This window comes from Rattus rattus, chromosome 4, assembly GCF_011064425.1.
Source record: "Rattus rattus isolate New Zealand chromosome 4, Rrattus_CSIRO_v1, whole genome shotgun sequence".
NCBI lineage: Eukaryota > Metazoa > Chordata > Mammalia > Rodentia > Muridae > Rattus > Rattus rattus.
The window spans coordinates 9,454,175-9,471,556 of NC_046157.1; the positions used below are offsets into that span (position 1 = coordinate 9,454,175).

The 17,382-nt window shown below is 41.5% G+C and overlaps 1 protein-coding gene across 1 annotated transcript in view; it reads left to right on the forward strand.

Annotated features, from left to right (window-relative positions):
* Lpp (LIM domain containing preferred translocation partner in lipoma) overlaps positions 1 to 17,382 on the forward strand; it is a 597,188-nt gene that overhangs the window by 276,857 nt on the left and 302,949 nt on the right. The window contains exon 7 of the mRNA XM_032900039.1: positions 12,552 to 12,677. Within this exon, the coding sequence (XP_032755930.1) occupies positions 12,552 to 12,677 (126 nt within the window). The remainder of the gene's footprint in view (positions 1 to 12,551; positions 12,678 to 17,382) is intronic.

Below are 17,382 nucleotides of genomic sequence, written 5' to 3' on the forward strand. Positions count from 1 at the left end.
CTAAATGTGCTTAGAGTTGTGAGGTTTTAATTAAATTGTTCCAGTTACTGCTAGCATTTGGGTTAGCAACAGGCTGCCAAAGTATATCACTGTGTTTTATTGTAGAAAAGAATTGGGAAGGAGACTGAATACTTAGTACCCATGAGTTTAGATTTGTTCAGTCTATGGGCGGTCCTAGCTATGCCCCTTCTAATAGCTGTCTCAGATACATCTACCATCAAAGGTAGTGTGGTTTCCCTTTGAAGCCCAATTCCTGCTTGTGCTTGTCAACATAGCCTTTCCCTGGAACCAGGACTTTTCCTTTCTACAGGAACCATTTCCTAGAACTTACCTCGTTGATAGAATTACAAAAGTCCTGCCACGTGCTTAGGCTTTTCTCTGGTTCCTCTCTTGTCCCCTCTATCTTTACGTTATTCTCCTGTTTCGTAAGTGGAAAGCAAAATGAAGAACACATGAGTTTGTTGGAAAGTATGTTATAAATCGTCGCCATTTAAAGCCAGTGGACTTAGATTCCACTGTGAGTGTGACCGTCACATGGGAGACTTGCACTGCAGAGGTTTGAAGTCAGTTATAAACCTGTAGACCTGGATGACGGGAGCTGTGTCTTACAAATCAAACTCATGGCTGAAAGAGAGGAGCGGTGAGGCGAGGTGGAGTGACCACTTCAGGTTCTCATTTTTTCCTTTGTTCGATGTCTCTGTCTATTCACACAGACTCTGCACTGAGCCATTGCTGGGGGCATGGTAGGTCTTTGACTATCATTGGCTCTGAATAGCCTGTGAACAGGGACGCGTTTGTCAGGAAGGACAGTACTGAGGGAGACATGGATGGCATTGGGAATAAAGGAAGGAGTTTGTAGAGAGTAGTGAGACTTAAAGGCGTCATCCTCTAGGATGGCAGAGTCACTTGTCATGGCCACCTGTCCATTCGTAATGCACCAGCTAGCGACATGCTCCATTCATGATTGGAGAGTCACCCTCGTTCCTGACTCAGGCGAGATCAGATCAGTGGTTTTCTGATGCGCTCTCAGACTCACTTTTTATCAATGGTAACCTTGGGCATAAAAATAGGAATTCCTGTTGGGAGTGTCAATGTAAAGTATCTGAGCGCGTCCTAAGAATATATGTGATTCATACCATGTGTTTGTTCCCACATCAACACTGAGTCCCTAGATGCAATTACCCATGCCCACTCTCTGCTTCGTCATGGGGCTGTGTTTATCCTTGAGCTATCCGCATCCGGGAGCAGGGCCAAACTCCCTGTAAGATCTATACATGTGCATGGTGTGATCACACATGACCCTTTGAATCTGACCTTGCTGCCTTGTCTCACAAAACAGTCTTGTTGCCTGGCAATACATTGCACTGTTCTCCCAGAATCCCCTGTGCTTCAGCTGAGTACCTTAAATCATGTTGTCTATCCAAGGCCAAGACTTCTGGCCTTTGTCCATGAAGCCCTGTCTGGTTTTCACTCTTAATCTGTTTTCTCTATTTTTGATTTTTCCTTTCCTGACTTTTTTATTGGATATTTTTTAATTTACATTTCAAATGTTATTCCCTTTCCTGGTTTCCTTGACACAAGTCCCCTGTCCCATTCCCCTCGCCTTCTTCCCCATACACACCCCGTCCTGCCAACCCCCATATTCCCTTTCACTGGGGTGTCCAGCCTTGGCAGGACCAAGGGCTTCTCCTTCCATTGGTGCTGAACAGGGCCATCCTGTGCTACATATGCAGTTGGAGCCCTGGGTCAGTCCATGTGTAGTCTTTGGGTAGTGGTTTAGTCCCTGGGAGCTCTGGTTGGTTGGCATTGTTGTTCATATGGGGTCTCAAGCCCCTTCAGCTCTTTCAATCCTTTCTCTAATTCCTCCAATGGGGATCCTGTTCTCAGTTCAATGATTTGCTGCAAGCATTCGCCTCTATATATGACATACTCTGGATGTGCCTCTCAGGAGAGACTTATATCCAGTTCCTGTCAGCATGCACTTCTTAACTTCATCAGTCTTATCTAGTTTTGGTAGATAGATAGATAGATAGATAGATAGATAGATAGATAGATAGATAGATAGATAGATAGATAGATAGATATAGATATATATATGCTGTATACCCATGTGGGTCAGGCTCTGAATGGTCGTTCCTTTAGTCTGTGTTCCAAACTTTGCCTCCATATCCCCTCCTATGAAGATTTTTATTCCCCCATTTTAAGAAGGAGTAAAGCATCTGCATTTTCTTCTTGAGCTTCATATGGTCTGTGGATTGTATCTTGTGTAATTTGAGCTTTTGGGCTAGTATCCACTTATCAGTGAGTGCATACCTTGTGTGTTTTTCTGTGATTGGGTTACCTCACTCAGGATGATATTTTCCAGTTCAATCCATTTGCCTATGAATTTCATAAAGTCATTGTTTTTGATAGCTGATTAATATGCCATTGTGTACCACATTTTCTGTATCCATTCTTCTGTTGAAGGGCATCTGGGTTCTTTCCAGCTTCTGGCTATTATAAATAAGGCTGCTATGAACATAGTGGAGCATGTGTCCTTGTTATATGTTGGAGCATCTTTTAGGTATATGCCCAGGAGAGGTATAGCTGGGTCCTCAGATAGTGCAATGTCCAATTTTCTGAGGAACCTCCAGACTGATTTCCAGAGTGGTTGTACCAGTTTGCAGTACCACCAACAATGGAGGAGTGTTCTTCTTTCTCCACACCTCACCAGCATCTGTTGTCCCTGAGTTTTTGATCGTAGCCATTCTGACTGGTGCAAGGTGCAATCTCAGGGTTGTTTAATTTTGCATTTCCCTGATGACTAAGGATGTTGAGCATTTCTTTAGGTGCTTCTCAGCCATTTGATATTCCTCATTTGAGAATTCTTTATTTAGCTCTGTAACCTGTTTTTTAATAGGGTTTTTTGACTTGCTGGAGCCTTAACTTCTTGAGTTCTTTGTATCTTTTGTATATTAGCCCTCTATCAGATGTAGGTTTGGTAAAGATCTTTTCCCAATCTGTTGGTTGCTGTTTTGTCTAACAACAGTGTCCTTTGCCTTACAGAAGCTTTGCAGTTTTATGAGGTCCCATTGGTCGATTCTTGATCTTAGAGCATAAGCCATTGGTGTTTTGTTCAGCAAATTTTCCCCAGTGCCGATGTGTTCAAGACTCTTCCGCATTTTTTCTTCTATTAGTTTGAGTATATCTGGTTTGATGTGGAGGTCCTTGATCCACTTAGACTTAAGCTTTGTACAGGGCAATAAAAATGGATCAATTTGTATTCTTCTACATGCTGACCTCCAGGTGAACCAGCACCATTTGCTGAAAATGCTGTCTTTTTTTCATTGGATGGTTTTAGCTCCTTTGTCAAAAATCATATGACCATAGGTTTGTGGGTTCATTTCTGGGTTCAATTCTATTCCACTGATCTACCTGCCTGTCTCTGTACCAAGACCATACAATTTTTATGACTATTGCTCTGTAATACTGCTTGAAGTCAGAGATGGTGATTCCCCAAGAAGTTCTTTTATTGTTGAGGGTAGTTTTTGCTATCCTGAGTTTTTTCTTATTCCAAATGAATTTGCAAATTGCTCTTCCTAACTCTATAAAGAATTGAATTGGAATTGTGAAGGGGAATGCATTGAATCTGTAGATTGCTTTTGACAAAATGGCCATTTTTACTATATTAATCCCGCCAATCCATGAGCATGGGGGGATCTTTACATCTTCTGAGAACTTCTTCAATTTCTTTCTTGAATCTCTTGAAGAGACTTGACGTTCTTGTCATACAGATGATCGACTTGCTTTGTTAGAGTCACACAGGTATTTTATGTTATTTGGGAGTATTGTGAAGGGTATCATTTTCCTAATTTCTCTCTCAGCCTGTTTATCCTTTGAGTAGAGTAACAAAACTCACTACAAATTAACTTAAATCCATTTTTAGCCCAGTATTGCCCATAGGCTACAGTCATGTGCACAGATAGAGCAGGAGTTTCTTCTTGACAGAGCTAAAGGAACAAGTGCAGTGTCATTGCACTTGAGAGGCTTAGACATGACAGTGATTTTCCCAGGTTTCCCCTGTACACGATGGCAGAGCTAGGGTGAGATGCTCAGGCTAGCCCTCCTCCCGTCCCGTCTCTCTGGTGCACACAGAGAGTTCAGGTTAGTGGGCCTGGTGGAAGTGTCATGTTTGCTGTAACGTCAAAGTAGTCGGTCATGCCGAGACGTTTGCTTGTTGGGTTATGGCTTCCCACGACAGAGTCACTGCACAGTCTCCTTTCCTTTTTTCTCAATATTCCAATGTCTTCTCTTTTTTTATGGGATTTTCAAATTTATATTTTAAATGTTATCCCGTTTCCCAGTTTCATCTCCAGAATCCTGCTATCTCATCCCCTCCCCCTGCTTCTATGAGGGTGCTTTCTCACCCACCTACCCACTCCCTCCCAAACTCCCCCCACAACATCCCCCTACACTGGGGCATTCAGACTTTACAGGACCAAGGGCCTCTCCTCTTGATGCCTGGCAAGGCCAGCCTCTGCTACATATGCATCTGAAGCCATAGGTCCAACCCTGTGTACTCTTGCAATGGTGCTTTAGTCCCTGGGAGCTGGTGGCGGGTGGGTCTGGTGGGTTGATATTGTTGTTTTCCTTATGGGATCGCAAACCCCTTCAGCTCCTTCAGTCCTTTCTCTAGCTCCTTCATTGGGGACCTTGTTTTCAGTTCAATGTTTGACTGCAAGCATCCACCTCTGTGTTTGTCATGCTCTGGCAGAGCCTCTCTGGAGACAGCTATATCAGGCTCCTGTCAGCATGCATTTCTTGGAATCTGCACTAATGTCTGGGTTTGGTGTCTGTGTATGGGATGGATACCCCAGGTGGGGCAGGCTCTGGATGATCTTTCTTCAGTTTCCATTCTACATTTTTTCTCCATATATCCTTCTGTGAGTATTTTTGTTCCCCTTCTAAGAAGGTTGAAGCATAAACACTTTGATCTTCCTTCTTCTTGAGCTTCAGTGTGGTTTGTGAATCGTATCTTGGGTATTCCGAGCTTTTAGGCTAATATCCACTTATCAGTGAGTGCATGCCATGTGTGTTCATTTGTGATTGGGTTACCTCATTCAGGATGATATTTTCTAGTTCCATTTGCCTATGAATTTCATGAAGTCATTGTTTTTAATGGCTGAGTATTACTCCATTGTGTAAATGTACTACATTTTCTGTGTCCATTCCTCTGTTGAAGGACATCTGGGTTCTTTCCAGCTTCTGGCTATTATAAATAAGGCTTCTATGAACATAGTGGAACAGACATCTTGTTATGTGTTGGAGTATCTTTTGGGTATATGCCCAGGAGTGATATAACTGGGTTTTCAGGTAGTACTATGTCCAATTTGATGAAACCTCCAGACTGATTTCCACAGTGGTTGTACCAGTTTTCAACCCCACCAACAATGGGGGAGTGTTCCCCTTTCTTCACGTCCTTGCCAGCAACTGCTGTCACCTGAGTTTTGACCTTAGCCATTCTGACTGATGTGAGGTGGAATCTCAAGAGTTGTTTTGATTTGTATTGACTTAGGATGTTGAACATTTCTTTAGGTGCTTCTCAGCCATTCCATATTCCTCAGTTGAGAATTCTTTGTTTAGCTCTATACCCCATTTTTAATAGGGTTATTTGATTCTCTGGAGTCTAACTTCCTGAGTTCTTTGTATATATTGAATATTACCCCTCTATCAGATGTAGGATTGATAAAGATCTTTTCTCAATTTGTTGGTTTCCATTTTATCCTATTGACATTGTCTATTGCCTTACAGAAGGTTTTCAATTTTATAAGGTCCCATTTGTTGATTCTTGATCTTAAAGCATTAGCCATTGGTTTTCTATTTAGGAAATTTCCCACAGTATCCATGTGTTTGACACTCTTCCTCACTTTCTCTTCTGTTAGTTTCAGTGTATCTGGTTTGGTGTGGAGGTCCTTGATTCACTTGGACTTGAGCTTTGTACAGGGCGGTAAGAATGCATTGATTTGCATTCTCCATGCTGACAGTCAGTTGAACCAGTACCATTTGTTGATTAAAGAACAGAGACTTGAAAAGAAAATAACAGGGACATAGATAATCATGCTTTGCTTGTGTTATTAGTTTCCTGGATTCCCTAAAATGAACTTCTTTTCTAGTCTTCGATTGTCTGGTAGGTATTCTTTTCCTCGTATTGAGGTGGAGAAGTGCCATCCAGGTGATTGTGTAGCAGAACCCATGCGGCCTTCTATATGACTTGCCCAAGCAGTTTCTCAAGATCCTAAAGTGTGATTTATATATTACTTTATAGACCATTTAACCTTACTTTCTTTGTGAAGTTTTTGGGTTCTTTTTTTTTTTTTTCTGTTATTGAGAAATGACAGCACATACCTGGGTTATTTAAGTCCCTTTTCTGTGATGTGCCTAGTCACGTCATGACTAAGCATGACTACTATGCTTAGTCAGATCCCGGGGCCTTAAATGTCAGTGACTTTTTGCCTTCTGGGTGTGATATTGCATGTTGACTATGATTCTAAGAAACCAGGTTCCTAAGGTTACTTTTAAAAACAATACTTCTATTTTTTAAGTATAAAATAATGACATCGTTTTTTTCTTTTTCTTTCCCTCCCATTGACCATAAATCCTCCTTTTACTTTCAAATTCCAGGACTCTTCTTTAATCGTTGAGATCTGAATACTCATGTGCGCCGCCTCTCTGTTTTCCTTTCTCCTTGGTTTGTTTTCAATAGCACAGCACCAGACCTCCAGCAATGTAATTAATCACTAATGCAGTATTTCCCTCTGCTCCCACACGTCCCAATGAAACGAATGCTTACACCTGTATGCTAAACAAAACAGGATCTGTTAATTCCCACTGATAAATAGGAATGGCCTGACTTGGATGCAGCCAGTGAAGCCATAGTAGGTTTAGGCAAGGACTTGGAGTGGACACCAAAACCTTTGAGTGGAAGGTCTTTAAAACCAGGTTATTGGCAAAGTTTCAAAGTAGCTCCTCTCATATCTTGACTTCCAATATATGGCTATACTCTTATATAACTACTTTACCTTTATAATCGTAGTAAAGAACGGTAGAACCTTCCTGAATTAAGTCATCCATCAATGTTGGAATCCCAAAATAGGATTTCTGTGTCAGCTGACAAGCTTCATGGCATGGTATGCTTAGAAAGTCATACATTATGCCTGTAGTTCTATCCAGGCTGCCTGATCTGAATCTAAGAATCAAGGAAACTTACTTCCTTCAGTTTTTATAGGATAACCTGGCCCGACAGAGCTAGCCTGTGCTGGATGGGAATAAACAGATCCCACACTTCACTGTGTTGCCTTTGATTCAGTTTTGAGCATAAATTAGCAATAGTCGATGAAAAGAATGCTAGGGTAGACCAGTGCTGACACATGAAACAAATGTGAATATGCAAGGATGTATGTAGTATATGAATATAATGTATAGCGTATCAGTTTGCAGATATGAAGTCTGTAGTATGTGAATATGCAGGTATACAATATATAGCATATCAGTTTGCAGATATGAAGTCTGTAGTATGAGAATATGCTGGTATGTAGTATGTGATATGTGGTATGTAGTATATGAATATCCAGGTATGAAGTCTGTAGTATGTGAATATGCACGTATGCAGTCTGTAGAATGTGAATATGCAGGTATGAAGTCTGTAGTATGTGAATATGCAGGTATGAAGTCTGTAGTGTGTGAATATGCAGGTATGCAGTCTGTAGTGTGTGAATATGCAGGTATGCAGTCTGTAGTGTGTGAATATGCAGGTATGCAGTCTGTAGTGTGTGAATATGCAGGTATGCAGTCTGTAGTGTGTGAATATGCAGGTATGCAGTCTGTAGTGTGTGAATATGCAGGTATGCAGTCTGTAGTGTGTGAATATGCAGGTATGCAGTCTGTAGTGTGTGAATATGCGGTCTGTAGTGTGTGAATATGGAGGTATGCAGTCTGTAGTGTGTGAATATGCAGGTATGCAGTCTGTAGTGTGTGAATATGCAGGTATGCGGTCTGTAGTGTGCGAATATGCAGGTATGCAGTCTGTATGCAGGTATGCAGTCTGTAGTGTGTGAATATGCAGGTATGCAGTCTGTAGTGTGTGAATATGCAGGTATGCAGTCTGTAGTGTGTGAATATGTAGGTATGCAGTCTGCAGCGTGTGGATGTGCATGTATGAAGTCTGTAGAACGTGAATATGGAGGTGTGCATGCTGAGTTTCTTGGCTGTGATAATAACACTGCCATTTGAAGATCATGAAGACTGAGATGGTGTATCAGTTAGGGAGCAAAACTTTTATTAATATTTTAGCTGCAGCACAAGTTTATCATAGTAATGGAGTGCAAATGGGATAAAATATTGAATTTGAAAGATAGATGAATTTTATTTTATAAAAATGTTTAATTCCTAATAAAAATGTTAAGTAAAAGCGACGGATAAATAAACGTCTTCCTCAGTGCCAGTGCTTCGTGTCTTGTTCTTTGTCGGTTAGCGACATTTGGACTAAAGCACAGTCCCCCTTGCTCAGTCTGTGGGTGTGGTCTGGCTTTATCCCTCTCACACGCCATAGGTTTCACTGGGGACCTGTCTTTCCTATTCTGTTTCCAGGTTCTGGCCAGGGTGGATTCACCCCCTGAAATTATGCTAGTGCCAACTAAAATTATATTTTCCACAAATGTCACAATAAGCCTCAAATGTAGTTTGTTGAGCTTTAGTCATTTACACGCGTTTCTGGGATAAAGGGAAATGTCTCCTCTGGCAGTGACATCCTGTGGACAGTTCAGTGATGGGAGCACAGTGCCTGGATACCCTTTTATCCCTGGCTTCTGTCCTCTTCTCTCATTCCCGTAGTCTGCACAGGTGTCACATGTTGCCACCCTTGGGGTCCTTCGCTGTCTTGACTGTGCTGTGTCTTCCCTGTAACCCTTTGCAGCTCCTGATTGAAGCCTGGGGAAGTTGTAAGTCCTCCAGCTGTTGTAGACGAGAGAGCAGGAGCTTGAGGATCTAATGGCTGCTCCTCCAAACAGGTCCATGCAGTCCTAAGGGACGAGAGCAGTGCCTACACGGCTGATGCGCTCAGGCTGACCATGTGGATTGGCTTCCACTCCTCCTCCTATCACGACAGGGGTTTTGGGGTCGATTCCCCAACACTTGCATGCAGGCCTTGTGGCACAGCATTGTTCTCAGGAAAGCCAGACTTACACTATGGGGTCTTTCTGGTTATGACTGCAGAGGGTGGAAAACAGTTACTACAATGGCTACTTTATTCGAGTGCCTATGATATCTAAAACCAACATTATGCAAAGCACCAGGGACTCCTCCTAGTTGTTATTTGTCCGCTGGCAATCTGTGTGACCATTAGCTAAGAGGCAGAACCACCGTAGTGAGAATGTTGGGAAGGATGTAGGAATATTTCAACTGCGTTTCGGACTATTTTGTGAAGAGCAGGAGAGGGCATAAATCTGAAGATGGTGAGGGTGGATGAGTGTATTAAGAAAATGGTTTGTATGGAAACTTGTGCAGATCTCCAGGGGTGGAGCCAAGATACAAGCAAGGCACTTTGGAGGGAGACAGCTTCTGTTCCTTGTTCATAACGAGGATCAAAGTGTATACACAAAGCTATTATGTGAGGTCAGGTCGGGCAGCTGACGGTAGTACCCGCAGAAACCATTAGAATGAGGCTGGGCTCGTTAGTATATTGCATCAACCTAATCTGACAAGGGGAAATGGGGATCAGTCCCAACTCTCAAAAGAGCATAGGAGACAGGAGCCAGAGGAGGTCTACAAGCTTGGGCCCGTCACACTTTGTAATCAGTCACTTCACTGTATAGCTCACCTTAATCCCGTGACCTGCGTCTTTGTGGTTACAATGCTATGACTCAGGCCATAGGCAGTCAGTATATTTTGTGCTACAGGAAAATACAGAAGTTGAAGAACTGATTATATCCTGTCTCTTTGCTGGTACCCCAAGGGAATACTTAATGAGTGATGCTTACCTCGAGAAGAATTAACAATAGTTATATTATGCTTATTAATTTATAGTTACTGGTTGCTATAATTAATGCTATTTATGAAAATCATCATAATTAAAGCACTTTACAATTTACCAAATATGTTCCCATCGACTTTCTTATCTGAGTCTTTAACTAATCTCTGTCTAAGTTAGGGCGGGTGATGGTCTTTTTCCTTTCCAGATGAAGAAACTGTAGCTCAGGGAGACATTTAACCAGACTTCAATCCTGTGTCCTCACCAGTTTACTGTGTGTATAGATGTACTCATCAAATTTCTACTTCTGATAATTTTAGAGACACAGACAAGGAAACAAATTCACCTGGTTCTCAGTATTTGTCCTATGGAGTACTGTGCCCTGCCTTCTCATTCGATTCCAGCTCTGGCTAGGCAGAACGTTCTCCTGTCTCTCTAAAATGAAAGGGATCATTCTCTTTTCAATTTGAGATGTTCATATTATTGTGGGTAAATAGCAGACCCTCTAAGTATTAGTATTTCTCTAAGAAAAACTCATCAACCTTGATAGTTTACCCAGTAACCTTACTGGTCCATCAACCTGGACCAGTAAGGTTACTGGGTAAAAGTATTGGCTATGCAAGTCTTATGACCTGTGTTCTATCCCCTGAATGCACATAAGGATGGAAGGAAGGAACCAATTCTACAAAGTTATCTTTTGACCTCCAATGCAGGCTATGGCTTGTGGGTACTTATACATATGTGTGCACACGAGAACGCATGTTTGTGTGCACACACATGCACCTCTAACACTATTAATATAAAGTAATATAAATTAAAAAATTGAGTAACATTGAAGCTCAGATTCAGACAAAACACTACCTACCTATTATACTACCATTTCCCCAGTGGGGACCGGAGCAGGAGTTCTAGGGCAGTCTTTTAGCCATCGAGATGTGTTCTAGCCAGCCTGATATCTGTTTAATCAAACATTTGATTTCATTTTTAGATCATATATTACTTACTGGTTCCTGTTATATCCCATGCTCCTTACCCCAAAGCTGTTGATACAAGAATGGTTACAGAAAGGAAATCCTTGCAACATTGACAGTGCCATTTATCAATAAATTAAAAAAAAACTACCTATTGAACTTTTACACAGTTCAGGCTCTGATCAAAACTGTGGGGAAATAGTGTGTCCAAAACAAGGTTCAATCTTAACTTACTGTAGGGATGAGAAGGACCCTATCCGAAAAGTTAAAAAGACAATGTTTAGATAGTGGCTAATATGGTTAGAAAAATAAACAGAGTGGATTGAGGTATTGAAAGAATAAGTTGTACCAGCAGTAAATGCCAGGGTGCAAAATCATGGACAACTCCTTTGGTTACCTTGCTAACAGGTCCCATATTTAAAGAGGTCTCAGACACAAGGAAGTGACATGGTAATCTGGGGTAGCATCTTAGAAACCGATCCCCAGTTGTCACTATGCATATAGTTCATCTTCCCAGTTTGCCTAATACAGATGAAGGGGTACTGGGCCTCTCCTTGTGCTGACTGCATGGGGTTGTCTGATACGTCAGAGTCCACTCAGGTTGTGATACCATTTAAAGAGCGTCTAAGGTAGAGAGAAAGTGGCCCGATGGTGGGCAAAACACTCAAATAGAAATAAGTGAAAGGAAGTAGTTCAGGTAATAGGTAGAGCGCTTCCGCAGGGTTCCCGATCCCACTTACTCTATAGGAAGGAATGTTTGCTTCAAAGTCTGTAACTTTAATGCCCTCCCCTTCTTCTAAGTCCTACGTTCCAACTCCTTGTCTTTCTCCTTGCTTTGAGCTCTAGGCAGACAGTTTCCTTGCTTTCCCAGCTCTGGCCGCAGTTGTTGAAAATGGCCCAAGCTGTACTTCTCTGTCACGTCTTCTCTTACTAGTTCTGGGTGTGGGTACCATGGACCATGGCTTCCCAGCTCCCTCGCTCAGACTCATGGGTGCTTCCTGTACAGCTGTGACCAGAGTCCTGAGTGACCTCCTTCTGCTTCATGTGTTAGGAGCTGTGCCTTGGCTCCCTTGGCATGTACATACCTACTGCCACTGTCCAAAGACAAGTCCTTCATGCTTCCCTGTGCCAAGTGTTGATTTTTCTATTAGGATATGGTTTTCCTTTTTAACCTTTGCTTCTCCCCTAAAGTCCCGTCAGTGGTTTCCGAGTGTAGAGGACTCAGTGGTACTGATTTCCGAGTGTAGAGGGACTCAGTGGTACTGATCCTACAGTGCAGCTACTGAGGCATTGGTTTCTTTTACTTAAATTTCATCAAAATGTCTAAGTATATGACTTTAGAGAAAACCATGGCTAGTTTTTTTTCTGTGTTCTTCTCTGTCACAAGTGCTAATTTCTTCCTGCCCACCTTAGTAAAAGTTGATGAGACCTTAAAAAAAGAAAAAACAAAAACAAAAAACAAGAAAAGAAAAGAAGACGTGCAGGAAATAGTAGAAAAAAAAAAAGCAAACGTTTGCCTGAGAAACTCATAGTGCTCACTGTGGAGCCTTACTGAATTTGAATGTGTGTGTTTTTAGCAGGGGAATCCTGGAGGCAAGACCCTGGAGGAACGGCGTTCCAGCTTGGATGCAGAGATCGACTCCTTGACGAGCATCTTGGCTGATTTGGAGTGCAGCTCGCCCTACAAGCCTCGGGCCCCACCGGTGGGTACTGCTCCAGCCCAGGTCTGGTCTCCACTCTATCTGGAAAGTGCATTTCTGAGAGCCTTTCATCCTTGTTACACCTCTGGAAAGCCAGTATCCCCACCTCCTGACCTGACATGTGCCACAAGCTGTCAATGAACTCTCAACCCTCCGGGACCATGTCCCAGATGGAACTGGACATTCACTGTTCTGCTGCGAATGTACCTATCAGCTCACATTAGTTAACTAGCGATAGCTTCTTAAACTTGTGTTATCAGCATCTTCTTTCAAAATGACACTGTGTTACTTCTCTAGGATGTCATAGACAGCACACCTAATTCATTGCTGTGTCCTTTTTCTGAACCCTCTCTTTGTAGATATCTCATTATACATTGTTGAGGTCTCTACATATATGACTTAGCATGCATCTATATAAAGTTAGGCTGAGTGTTGAAGAAGCTTCTGTATGGTTGTTGCTGTTAGAAGTAGTGATAAATGCTAACAGTGAGATTCCCACACTAAACAGAAAGACTGACTTTATTTTTCTGTCCTCCATCTCTGCCTCTGACCCTCTTCTTGAGAGTAGGTCTTGGCTGGTCTAGAGCTCACCACTATATAAGCAAGACTGGCTTTGAAGTCCTAGTGCCTCTCAAGTGCTGGGATTAAAGATAATTGCCACCACATCAAGCCTTTTGAACTTTTGTGAGTAGGTTAAAGTGGCATCAGAAATCTTGGTATGTCAGTTTCTCCCCAGATTCACTGGAAGTTACTGAAATCAGTTATTGTACCCTGCACATGGTACACTATTCTCTTCCTACTTTTGTTTGGACATATTTCTGCATTTTCATTTATCATGTGTGTTTTTGAAGCTGACGTTCCATCAATAGAGAATATCCCCCACCGGGCTAAGTATTGACAGGCTCAGATCTGTTGAGGGCTTCTGTGTCCTGCATAGCCAGTTAACAGGATTCTAGGTGCCAGAGTCAGGCAGGTCCTTTTGCTACTGTGGGTGTGACCCTGACAATGCTTTTAGCTTTCTAATTGACAGCACATATACCTCTGTGTGTCTCACTCTTATTGGCGACCGGGAGCCATTGTATTGTCATTGTTCCCTCACAAATGATAGAGCAGCCCTGCTTCTGTCCTGTCAATCATTCATCGCTCATCTTCATCCAAGATTGAAGTGTCTTTGTTAGACATTTTCCTCTCCCCTTCCCTGCGCATGTAATGAGATTGGCAGTTAGGTTGGGGACCAAAGGCAAAACAGACAAAAGATGAACTCTTGTGTGTCTGTGTCACCTCCGTCAGGCCCAGCAGTGCACGTGGACTCCATTTTGTACTCATTGGATTAGCTTTGCCTGTAGAGCAGACATAGTGGCTTTTGTGGGGGAATTGAGCAGAAATGGAAAGTGCAATTTTGAGAGCAGAGTCATGGTCCTCTGTATGTAGTACTTGTCTAGTGTGTTCTAAAACCAGATTAATGAGTTTGGTATTTGTTTATTTTAATTGTTTTACTATTGAAAAATCCAAGAAGATATAAGCGATATTGTTCCTTAAGAATCTCTTTCCCACTAAAGAGCAAAACATTCATGAGGTTGAAATAATAATTACGATGACCTCTAAGTTAAATGGTTCCATAATTACATTGAAGTCTACTTGCCATGCGCCCGTTCCATTCTCAAATCAAAGCAAAGTCTAGTCTATCCTTTTCAATTATTCTAATTTAGGAAAAGCAAGAGTTAATTAGGAGCTCCTGCTCATCCTTCTATATTTTCTTCAGTGCATGCAACTGAAGTGGATGTGCGAGTATTTATTGGCTAACATAATTATATGCTGCGAGAACAATAATCATACACTTAAATATTAAACTATGTGCCAAGAGCAGATGATGTCTGCTATAGACCACATTGTACTGTAGTCAAAAGGAACCTGAAATATCCTCAAAGAATGGACGCTCATATCTAACTTTGATTGATGCTTTCTATTTTTGATGCAGAACAGATTTTAAATTCAAAACATGGTGAGTCACCTGACCACCTTAAGTAGGCTACTAGGTCTATAGTCCATCACTTCTCAGCAGTCCCTGTGATTTCCCAGTCTGTCTCTGAATCATCTTTGCATGGCTACTATGACTTATGATCTCCAGAAAGTGATGCATGATGTGTAATGTTTGTGCAGGAAGAGGTACCAGGAAGCACATTCATATGACAGCTTTCAAAGTGCCTCTGATCTGGACAAATTTTGCCAAAGCCTTTCTCCTTTTTTTCATAGAAATATCTCCCGTCTTCAAGTAGCCAATGTTAGTTCCAAGTACTTTCTTGTGTCTGTTTGACTATGTGGCTTTTACTCTCTATCTTGGAACTATAAAGACGTGTCATTATGTCCTGCCTCTAGGGAATTCCTAAACTTTTATGGCAGACAGAAAGAGAAGTGAACCACGGTGACACAAAGAAGCAACTCTCTCTCTGTTCTTTTTACCTTGTCATGTGCCTCATTATGTGCTGAAACTATTCAGAGTCATTTTGTTAAAAAAAAAAAAAAAGTGAACAGGATGTGAACAGGAAGTGAACATTGGGCCTTTCAGAGCTAAAGGATCCTGCCACACAGGCCTTGGCTGTATCTGTTCTTGAAGGACACTGGATTTCAGAAATTATAGCAGCAATGAAAATATGTCTTCTTTGAAGTGTAGCTTGTTTCTAATAGTAATATAAACCATGTGGGGTTTAAAGGAGAATGACGGATCAAAAAACTAATCAAACGAACTTAGGATCTAGTAGCACTTTTACTGCTGAAGACTGTCCCTGAGGAAACGCGTACTAGGGAGAGTAGCAGTGTTTCTGCCTATGGTGGGTTTAGATGGAGTACCTTTAGTAAAGTTTATGTTGCGTGCATGTGTATGTGCATGTGTGTATGCGTGTGTGTACACATATAGATTATTTATATTATATGTCTGATTTATTAACTAATATATTTTTAGCAAACTTGTCATGATACAGATCATATATTTGTATTGTGTGAAATATAAAGATCAATATGAAAATACTTTTGTCACTATTTCCAAGAATAATATATTATACATACATGATATATAACATATAAGTTATTCATATATAGATAAATCACCTTTTGAAAGTTTACATGGTAGATACACATAGACAGGGACACACACACACACACCACTATAAGAAAACAAGGAATTAAACAATTTACTGTTAAGAATTAAAACTTACTGCATACTAGAGAAACATTTTAGAAGAAAAGACATGAGGAATGGAAAGGAATTCTAGGCAAATGGCAGGCCCAAGAAGATCATAGAATATCAGAGTTTATGGCTCATAGACCATGCAGCTAAATTTGTAACTTGGAGGGAAAGAGGTTTTATGCACATAGGGAAAGAGTATGGCTCCAGAAGGCTTACTAGTAGTGGGCTGAATAACCGTTTTCATTTTTTCTGATCCACAGAAGAATCCTTCTCTTTGTTAGCAGCAGCCAGCAAGCACCATTTGTACGAATATCTTCACTTTATTTTCAAAATATGTTTTTCGCACTTTCCTTTCATTGTCTTGGTGATTTATCAAAGGATTAGATATACGAAAAGTGAAGTGCAAATGTAACCAGAAATCATAAGGTGATGTGCTGTCCTTCCATTTTCCAGTCCTGTCTCTTGGATGTCTGTGGTCAACACAGTTTCAGCTTGGACTCCCAGTCAGAACCACTCTGAATCCATGCCAATGTGTGTCTTTTAGAAAATGAGGGTCACTTGTGACTTTAGGACTATCTCTTTCCTTCTCCAAAGAATCCGTGCTGAAATACACCTCCTGATTCTCATTCGTGGACTGTCTTTTCTTTCCACAAGGCATTCGTTAGGGTTGGAGATGGCATTACTTTATGTTTTTATTGGATTATGCTAATGTTCTACTGAAACTAAACTTTTAAAGACTTTTTTTCAATCATAATGCGTTTGAAAATATCCAAAGGGATTTCACTATTGTCATTTAGACTAGTGTAACACTGCAAAATTGCAAACGGAGTTATTTGTGATTGAGAAAGAGGGAGAAGATGAGAGAGAAAGACAAAAAGGAAGAGAGTTGATAGAGAAAGCCTGCCCCCTAAGATGTTGTCTGATAGTTTTCCTAATGATGAAGTGGATAGGATAGAGGAATGGCTTTTATTTTAATGCTACTTTCCCCTTGACTCCGGTCCTCATCACAGCTCCTAACCCCGGAGTTCTCCACATCTATGGTAGGACTGTTTCTCATGAGGCCACACTTAGTGAGCTCTCAGATGAGGGTCACTAAAAGGACAGAGCTGTGATTTAAAGGCTAAAGTTTTCAGCTCCACCTCCCATCCTCTGAGAAGACTTGAGGTTGACTAGGTCATGCCTCTGATGAAGACTATAGAAATCCCAAAGGTGGAATTTAGAGAACTTCTTAGGTGTTGGAGTGACTGTGGCGTCTGCCCTTAGATGCCCAAGAACAGAAGCTTCTGAGCTTAGGGCCTTTCAAGACCTAGCTCAGGACACCTCTTGTATTCACCTTTTCATTTATGTCCTTTACTATGGCCTCTGTACTTCATTGCCTAGTGCATAGAGATGTCCCCGGAGTTCTTTGAGCCACTGTAGCAAGTGACCCACTTTAATCATTTGCTGTCACCCTGGAAATGAAGGTAGGTCATGCAGAAATTCAAACAACATGGTGCTCAGTACTTGCCATTGACTTGAGTATGC